This window comes from Cydia pomonella, chromosome 20, assembly GCF_033807575.1.
Source record: "Cydia pomonella isolate Wapato2018A chromosome 20, ilCydPomo1, whole genome shotgun sequence".
Taxonomy (NCBI): Eukaryota; Metazoa; Arthropoda; class Insecta; order Lepidoptera; family Tortricidae; genus Cydia; species Cydia pomonella.
The window spans coordinates 13170050-13180304 of NC_084722.1; the positions used below are offsets into that span (position 1 = coordinate 13170050).

Here is a 10255-nt window from a genome sequence, read left to right on the forward strand (position 1 = left end):
TAAACGTGGGTCATATAAATATTTCATTTAATTTAATTTGGCATGTACCTTTGCATTTTCTGATTGATAGGTAGGTAGTCGTAGGTACCTAAGTTATCAAGAAAATCACCCCACAGAAAAAGATGCATATTAAATATGGCGACTAAATAATATAACGTCCGGGAGACTCAGAAGACTTATTAAATATAAAACGGGTAAATGATGACTCACGTTAGAACGGTCCGGGTCTAGGCATCCGACACTTCATTTTCTGAATGAACCAAATTTTCAATGAAGTGTCGGACGACTCGGCCCGGACCCGTACCGTTCTAGCGTGGGTCACCCTTAACTCGGCACTATAACGAGGAGCTTCGACAGGGCCTGTGTGGCGCTATACGCTATGGAATGTCCAATTCAGCTAGAACCCTAAATGACTTAACAATCATTGTGAGTACGTAAGTAAGTTTGTAAGTGGGTATGCAGGAACAAAACCCAAGGCATCCTCTCCACGGTCACAAGCTACCACCATCTCGTCTAAAGAGCCGTAGGAGCTTTATGCGGTGTACTGCAGCTATCCAGATCCCGCCGTCCCAGAACCGACTTGCCCAATGGGAGAGTACCCGCGCCCCTCCTGACGACTACGTTCGCCCCGTTGAAACGCTTCCGGCTGGGCATAAGCAGCCGTGGCCGACCTGGAAAGCCTTAAACAGATTGCGTTCCCAGGTCGGTCGCAGCAAGGAGAACATGCTGAAGTGGGGCGCCCTAGGCGGCTCAGACACCCAATGCCCATGTGGGACGACTCCCCAAACAATGAAACACATGCTGTCCTGTCAAGCGTGCCCGCATGCCTGCTCTGAGCAGGACCTCCGTGATGCGACAAACAGGGCGATAAATGTCGCTACCTTTTGGTCCCGCACAGTTTGAAAGTCCGAAACAATCGACACGAGAAGAAGAAGAAGTGGGTGTTTGGTTAAGTTTGGGTCAAGTGTTATGTGTGTGTGGCGTCGTATTGTGGCCTATTTAGCTTAGGTGACAAAGGCTACAAACTCAGTGTCATAATTACAATGCATTAATTGTGAACCCTCAGTGTAAACATTTTTTAACACAATAATTATATAACTAACGTTAAATCTACAACATAGCTAACATAATTGATGAATGAATTGATAAAAAAAAAAAACATCAATATTATAGTACACATGTAGTGAATAATCCTTTATAGCTCGTCTTATTTTCACGAAAGTGTACGAACGTGTCATGCTATTTCAGTCCGTCTCAGTACAACCGATACTGAGGTTGACTGAAGTAGCATGATAATTACGAACGTTTCCGGGAAAACACGAAGGGAAAGGATTATTCACTTCATCTGTAGAGTTCAATACAAATTGAAAATAATGTAAACAAGCCATTACCTTCCTAATCTCGGTATTTTAAAGAACACCATAATTTTATCAACAGAATATATATACTTGAATTTGTTTACGTTATCTGAAATTTCTGTTGAACTTCACTTTAGACATTCAACGGGTGTCATTATGATATTCTTCCAATTTTCTTTCAGTCAGTACCATCCTCTCCGCTACTTCTTCTGCCGTCAACTGGAGCCCTCCAGGAATCGAACCAACGAATGCATCAAAATTTTCATCTGCTTTTAGAGTCCAATCAGATCCTTGCATCTCCTTAATAACATTCACGTCTTCAAATTTAGACTCTCTCTTAAAGACATTAAGTTCAGTTTCCCGTGGATTTATATCAACATCGCCATCCAATGGTGATTCCAGAAATGTTGTGACGTCGTTTTTTTCGAGAACCTCTGGTTTCACTTGCAGCATGCCGATGATGTGGTTGAATAATGTGGGTAGGTTTTCCAATGCACTTAAGTATTGGCGTTGTGACGGCTCCGAGTCTATGAAGGAAATTTTACAGGTATTAAGGTGAATGTCTATTACTCGACCACAGAATAAATAATAGTACTAACGTACAGAAATGACACTTCCTACAAAACCGAAGTTTGACAGCGATTCAGGGACGAATCATGCTCTCACTTTCTAATGTATGGCATCCCTTTCGGCTATTTAGGGTTATAAAAATTCAAGTCATTATCTTATCTGTGGTCGTGCACGCATAGAGACTTCAAGTTATGCCAACCCTAATAATTGCTTGGAGCAATGCTGGGTCAGACCAAAGATACATTGATTAAGATCTAAGACAGTTCCGTGCTTCGATTTTCACACGTAAACGAGATGGTGCTGTACAGCTCCATAGATTTTGAGGTAACTCTGATTGTCAAAAGTTGACGATTGATAATTCAGTGACCGCAAAATATATGGCTCATTACAGCGCCATCTGTTTTGGATGTCAAACTAAGGAGCACGTTTTTTCAATTCTCTTTGGCTGCATGGACGGAGCCGAGAATGCCCGAAAGGAGGAGTGTCGCCCCACTGGCTGGACATGCTTAATGCCAAGATGACACCCTGCTGTCACCTCTTCTGATAAGGACTTAAGCAAAGAGCATATAATCGACTTAAGTTTTAAAATGACAAGTAATTTGACAGTGGCGAGCACTCGGACGTCCAACTCCATTAAAAGGATAGTGAATTACCACTTCTTCATACCAACGTAGTCCCTTTTTTCCTCCCTGGATGACATTATCCATTTTGACATTATGGAAAAAAAATACAATTAATTGTATATCAGGAATAACCTCTATGGCCATGCCCCTTCGTTTATTTTATATAATGTTAATATGCAGAGAGGAAAATGAGGACATCGTTTGTCCGGGGAAACGATCGTCCCCTTTCGTCTTAAAATCCAGGAATAAAAATATCGGTGCGATTAATTTTCAAAAAATATTATCGTTGGTAAATCTATCGCATCGATAAGAGTTATCGACCCCTGACTGTACATTCAAAAAAAGCTTTTGAAAAATTCTGAAAAGTAGCTTAAAAATAGAGCTAATTCCTTCCTTCTTCCTCGCGTTATCCCGGCATTTTGCCACGGCTCATGGGAGCCTGGGGTCCGCTTGACAACTAATCCCAAGATTTGACGTGGGCACTAGTTTTTACGAAAGCGACTGCCATCTGACCTTCCAACCCAGGGGGTAAACTAGGCCTTGTTGGGATTAGTCCGGTTTCCTCACGATGTTTTCCTTCACCGAAAAGCGACTGGTAAATATCAAATGATATTTCGTACATAAGTTCCGAAAAACTCATTGGTACGAGCCGGGGTTTGAACCCGCGACCTCCGGATTGCAAGTCGCACGCTCTTACCGCTAGGCCACCAGCGCTTCAAAAAAAAATAGTAATAAATCAAAAAAAAAAATTGAGCTAATTCAAGAACCTAAAAATAATATTTTCCCGTGAAAGTCCCCGTTTAGAAATTCATAATAATTCATGATTCATGATAATATATTTTCAAAAAAAGGAGTTACAATAGTTGGTACATTATATTTGCAAGAAAGTCCATCCTCTTAGCCGTCCATACACAGCATGCAAATCTTACTAACTATCCTAAATATAAAATATTTTATAAAATAACAAATTTTCTCATCGCTGTACCGATTTTACTGCAACTAAAGCATTAGTAAACAGAATATGATTGGTACGCAACAGATTGTCGTCAATAAGTCGAATATACGCTCAACATGTTTTATCCAATTTTAGAGGAACTTCATCGAGCACTGTACCCCTAGTGTAAATTTGATCGACATCATAACGTGACGAACGCGTTTGTGTTAAGTCTCATTTTGTATAGGATTTTGAGTTTCCAAAACGTCCCGCTTGGCGCGCTCTTTCTAAATCCAATACAAAATGAGACTAAACGCAAGCGCGTACGTCCCGTTTCAAAATCGAATTTATTTACACTAGGGGTACTGACTGCACCGCGTTTAAGTCAACTTAAAAAGTGAGTATAGATCGTGTCATTCACGAAGACGCGTGCCTTGTCTCGTATTATTATGTAATTAAGGTTTAGATTTCGCGGCATCGTGACGAAATAGCCTGTTTAAAGTAATTTATAATTTTATACATACCATCTCCACTCACATAAAGGAAACCAACGATCAAAACAACTACGCCACATCGCAACATCATGTACGTTTTGTAATTACTGTGTCCCACTAAGTTCTGTCGCGTAGCGATGACAGTTTTACATAAACGCGAAGATAAGATAAGGACGCATGTTTTCAGTTTTTGACATGTGCGTAAATTTTAAAAATTGGGTTGGTTTTGCATAAAGGTATGTTTCGTAATTTAGAAAGAGGCGCAAGGCATGAATGATTAATAGTAGGTACAGTCAAGGTATTTATCGACACGGACAAAGTGCCAAAAATATATACACACTACTTTAATGCACTGGCAATAAGGTCGAGTATACATATTTCTGGCACTTTGTCCGTGTCGATATTAAGTACCTTGACTGTACAAACAGGTAGAAATTACTAGTGTGGTGGAAAAATGTCGGAAAATAACAATGATTTATTACAACTCAACATAGGTAATAGACGTTCCAAAATTGAAGCGCTCACTTTGTGACAGATTGTACAAGTGGCCTTTAGTGGTATCTGGGCAAGCGAGAGATGTGCACGTGTTAACGAGCTCACCGCTCACCGAAAGAGATAAGCTCATGTTTAAGAATGATTATGAGGAAATTAATCAAAAATAACAGATTTCTTCGTAGGTATAGAAATAATGCCGCTCACGCATCGGCCTCCACAATCACCAAACCCGTTGTCTAAACAGCAATCTTAAATCGTCTGCAATAGACGCAAATGCCTGTAATGATAGAAATACATATGGAAGTATAAGGAGCAGAAAAAATACTTCCATATATATTTCCATATCCATTTATTTATGAATTTTATGATATTATGTATAAGTAATATCATTGGCAAAGGGTCGTAGTCGTGTGATCGCATAACGTAGCAACTTTACAGATTTTCTGGCAAACTTTGCAGATATGTCATTTTGGTCAAAATTTGCAGATATGTAATTTTGATTCAACGTTGCAGATATGTAATTTTGTTTAAACTGTGCAATTATATAATTTTGGTCAAACGTTGCACATATGTAAATCTGATTAAACTGTGCAGTTATGTAATTTTGGTGAAACTTTGCAGTAGGTAATGTAATTTTGATCAAACTTTGCAAATATGTAATTTTGTTTAAACCGTGCAGCTATATAATTTTGGTCAAACTTTGCAGTCAAGTAATTTTGGTTTTTAGGTATCCCAAAGCAATAAGAGTAGGTATTGTATAATTACTATAATTGGTATAGGACTCACACTTACACAAAATAATATTCAATTTCTTTCAAAGTAGGTCAAGTAATTACAAATTTCCATATAAGTAGGTACTTTTATCTAAGTTGCGTGTAAGCTATCAACAGATACGTTATTTAATTATAATGCGGTAGAGCTTCGAAGGCCTGAGGAGTATAAAAAGATGCTGTCTTCAAGCATCGGTACGAATTCCAAAAATGGCTTCAGCAAGAGTTTGTCTCGCTCTGGTCGTCTGCATTGGCGGTAAGCAACCGATCTTCATTTATAATTCTGCCTTTTCCATACCCCAAAGCATTATTAAAAATTAAAAAAAAAAAAAAAAACAAAAAACCCGACTGCACACTAAAAAGAGGAAAACTAGCCTCACAAGAATATTGTTGTAGATGGTAAGTATCGCAGGCGGGGACCAACAGAGGGTTACTTATAGTCATTTTGGTTGTTGGTCCCCGCCTGCGATACTTACCATCAACAACAATATTCTTGTGGGGCTTGTTTTCCTCTTTTTTAGTGTGCACCGACGGTTTTTTGTTTTTTTATAATAATATTTTTTTTATTTATAACTTTTTAGTTACCCCCAAAAATTCCTATGACTCTCCTGTGATCAAGACGAATCTATCGATACCTCATACATCAAAATCCATCAAGCCGTTTAGGCTACAGGAGGCCACAAAGAAACAGACATACATACATTACATACACTCGAAAAACATTACCCTCCTCCCTTTGGCAGTCAGGTAAAAAAAAAAATCGAATGGTTACATATTGTGCTTTTTTACAAGTTTATATTTAACAAGCTTGTACTTATGTAAGTAGGTTAGTGTAGGTCAAATTTTGGACGCTAAATTTGACCCACTTCCCGATTTCCGATTGAGCTGAAAATTTGCATAAGTCGGGTGACATTGCAATATTATGGTACCATTGAGCTGATTAGATCATGGAGACAGGAGGTGGCCATAGGAACTCTGTGATGAAACAACGCAATCTATTTGTGTTTGGGGTTGTTAGAACTGTCTCGATGAGTATTTGGTACCAATATCTGGTTACAAATCTCGGTTACATACGCGGCCGAAAGGCCTGTGGTAAGGAAAGTACCTCTAGTCAGCGATAAAAGCTTGGACCAAAAATGTTTTTTTGACAAAAACTTATTCTATTACATATATATATTACTAATTAAAGTCGGACCAAGCTAATACTGCATGGTACTTGCAATGAAAAAGTTTCTTGTGTGTGTTCTACCGCTCGTACAATGCGCTGTGCTCTGAAGAATTGTTTGACATGATGCCAACGGCCGCTTTTATCACCGCACCGCTCGCCGTCGGCAGGGTGTTCATCCTCACACCCTAGAATCTAAATGGTCGCGTACTGTGCGGTTTAAGAGGAATTTCCTCCCGCCGACGCTCCAGCTGTGGAATGAGCTCACTGCCGAGGTTTTCCCACTTTTCCCGAGGATCTACAATACGGGGTTCTTCAAAAAAAGAGTGTATAGGTTTTTACAGGCTTGGCAACGCGCATGTAATATCTCTGGTATTGTAGACGTCCGTAGGCTACGGTGACTGCTGCTTACGGACCGCATGCTTGTTTGCCACCGACGTGGTATTAAAAAAAAGAAAAAAAAGTGTGGTAATATCATCATCAATGTCACGTTTCTATGAAAATATGACGTTTATGACTCTCCCTCATTTTGCTCTATACAAGTCAGTCCAAAGTTAGCTTAGACAAACAGACAGTACCTATCAGTATTTATATACACATTTTTACGAAAAAAGGTTTTCTTAATATACAGGTGTAACAAAAATAGTGGAACCCACCTTAGAGCATATTCGGTAACGTGTTCTGATTAGGAAAAAGTAGAATATTTTTTTGACGAGAAAAGTTTTTGGTCTTTGTAAAAAAACATTTTGCGTCAAAGAAATGTTTCTTCTACTTTTTCCTAATGAGTACATGCGAACCGGTTTGGCCTAGTGGGTAGTGACCCTGCCTACGAAGCTGATGGTCCCGGGTTCAAATCCTGGTAAGGGCATTTAATCGTGTGATGGGCATGGATATTTGTTCCTGAGTCATGGGTGTTTTCTATGTATTTAAGTATTTATAAATATTTATATATTATATATATCATTGTCTAAGTACCCTCAACACAAGTTTTATAGAGCTTACTGTGGGACTTAGTCAATCTGTGTAATAATGTCCTATAATATTTATTTATTGTTTATGACACCGAATTTGCCTTTAAACGGATCTCCACTTTTTTGTTACATCTTGTGTAGCAAATTTCTTTAATGCAAAGCAATAAAGTTTTAAGTATAACTTAACGAACCGAATAATATTCTTAGAGATTATCTAGGTAGGTCGGCAAAGTACGGCCGTGGGCAAAGTACGGGCCAGCTCCGGCCCGCGAAAGGATTTTATCCGGCTCGCCGCCGGGCCGCCGCCCGGTCCTATGAATTAGCCAACGATATGATGATAGCAAATCAAAATACATTTTAGCTGCAATTCTGGTGGTGTGAAAGTTTTTATACTTTCTGGCCCTCCACGATGAATGTTTGCCGGCCACTGTTCTATTCTCTTAGGATTCAAATTCAAATAAATTCTTAATTTCAATTTAAAATTAGCTAGCTATCAAAACAATATTAAATAAATTACCCCGAAACGACTTGAATTACATGAATAAAATTCTCCATCTCAAGTTCTTTTCAGTAAATAAGTACTCTTATAAACGATTCATTTTTGCGTTTCTATATATAGAAAACGTGGCCTTATTTAAGGAAATTAAATACTTGTCACAAGGAAATATTTTTAGGATAATATGAGTTCGAGAATATCCTGGAAGCTTTTTTCTGTGTACCCTTCAAATTGTTGTAAATTACCTACAAAAAACCTGTTTCTTTCCAGCAATTCTCAACGTGCAGGCTTACCGCCTCGTCAGATCCCCTGACAAGATGGAGGCAGAGTTCCCTGACTACTCCGCCGAGCGAAGCCAGGAGCTACAAGAGCGCGCTGATGATGAGTCAGGCTACTGGGATAGGGAGGGTGTCAAATATGGGAGCAGAGGGGAGGACGACTATGAGGAGGGGGAAAAGCGCAGGTGAACTGCTGTAGAAATCCTTCTTTTTAGGGTTCCGTAGTCAACTAGGAACCCTTATAGTTTCGCCATTTCCGTCTGTCTGTCTGTCTGTCCGAGGCTTTGCACCGTGGTTGTTAGTGCTAGAAAGCTGAAATTCGGCATGGATATATAAATCAATAAAGCCGAAAAAGTCGTACAATAAAATCTAAAAATTTAATTTTTTTGAGGGTACCTCCCCTACACGTAAAGTGGGGATGAGTTTTTTTTTGCTTCAACCCTACAGTGTGGGGTATCGTTGGAAAGGTCTTTCAAAACTAATAGGGGTCTTCAACAAACATTTTTTGATAAAGTGAATATATTCGGAGATAAATGCTCCGAAAGAATAAAAAATGTGTCCCCCCCCCCTCTAACTTGGCCGGTTTTTGATATACAATGTGTAAAAAAATTAGTGGGATCCGTATTCTGTATGTGTACTCTGATTAGGAAAAAATTAAAGAAAAATTTTTTTGACGCAATAAATTTTTGTACTTGGTATGGAGGGTTGGCCAAGTTGGACGACCAGCTCCATAGAATGTTTTTTTTTTCGCCAAAAAAATGTTTACTTCTATTTTTTCCTAAACGATACTGAATATGCCCTTAAACGATCTCCACTATTTTTGTAACAACCTGTATAAGAGGTAAACGAGCAAGCAAATCGCATGGTAAGCTATTACCATCGCCCATGATCACCCCAGAGAGGTTGTAAGTGCGTTGTCGGCCCTTAAGACTCCCAGTCCTTTTCTTGAAGGTTTAAAGTATGTTCGATTCTTCTAAACCTCTAGCTCTCACGTAAAATGTTTGTAGACATTTTTTTTTGAAAAATAAAAATTAGACCAAGCTAAGTTGGCAACGATTTTGATAGCCTATCCAGTGCAAGTGTTAAGTAAACGTCATACGTCATTTGACGTATAAAATAAAACTTGCACTGTCTGGGCTGTCAAAAACGCTGCCAACTTGGTCTGACTCTAATTTGTTTAGAAATGTAACATTTAAGTAATAGAAATAAGGTTAATTGAAGATGGTAGGTGTTTTATCTGTCATCATGCCTGTCACGTTCTAACAAGTATGTAAGTGCGAAAGTGACGCATGCCATGACAAGTGATAAAAAGGCAACCATTATGATACCGCCGCTGCCTATGATGTCGGCGTTCAATGACAAAGCGCGAGCGGGACAGCAATATAATTAGGCGCTTGCAATAGAGACAGGAACATGCGAGTCAATGTAAGAAATTCCCAAAGAGCATATAATCACTACGTTCTGGTTGACTTACCGCAGTTTATCCTTGGGAAATTTGGCAAAGAAGCCTTCTCCGAAAATTTCTCTCACGCCGCATATCTCACAATATCGGCTTTTGCATGCCAACCATTTTTACTATATTAAAACAGTCCGGACACGCACAATAATATAAAGGAAAAGAAAATCTCAACGTTATAAATTTGTTATTATTTGACACACGAATCAATGCAGTTGGATTTATATTTCAAAATGGTTGCCGCTCGTATGTGCGTATTAATGTTAAGTTGATATTTCTGGCTCCCGTCCGGTATGTTGTCAACTTGGGAACTCTATCGTCAAACATTTCTTGTCAACAAAGGAGTTGCCAAAGACTGGAAATTCCTTATGCTAAGTGTTAAGTACTGGACATACGCACGGGAGGAGACGCGCGGGCGGCGGACAGAGCGCGACGTCATCGCGGCACGCCGCAAGCGCCGCGCGGCACACACTCGGCTTCATATACTCCACCGGCAACGGACGAATACCGTAATAGTTTTTTTTTATAATTGTTTGGCCGGGATTCTTTATAATTAAGGCGGAATAAACCAGCCTATTTTAATACAGTCCGCATTTTCATTTCTACGTCCAGTAGGACCCTAACACTAAGCGTTTTTTCTTTACG

General features: G+C 39.3%; 1 protein-coding gene across 1 annotated transcript; it reads right to left on the reverse strand.

The window, feature by feature from the left end:
- Positions 1 to 1391: 1391 nt before the first annotated feature.
- LOC133529281 (uncharacterized) lies at positions 1392 to 2635 on the reverse strand. The gene is made up of 2 exons (XM_061866978.1): positions 2582 to 2635; positions 1392 to 1952 (listed from the first exon to the last, which is right to left on the reverse strand). Exons 1-2 carry the CDS (start codon positions 2633 to 2635, stop codon positions 1500 to 1502), a joined length of 507 nt encoding a protein of 168 aa, XP_061722962.1. The 3' UTR covers positions 1392 to 1499.
- Positions 2636 to 10255: the final 7620 nt, after the last annotated feature.

What these genes read in the sequence shown, in the direction of transcription:
- LOC133529281 (XM_061866978.1), bottom strand. Translation starts at nt 2,635, where the DNA reads ATGGATAATGTCATCCAGGGAGGAAAAAAGGGACTACGTTGGTATGAA. An exon ending in TACGTTGGTATGAAGAAGTG is followed by an intron (nt 1,953 to 2,581) that starts GTAATTCACTAT and finishes TCTGTACGTTAG; the next exon opens with TACTATTATTTATTCTGTGG.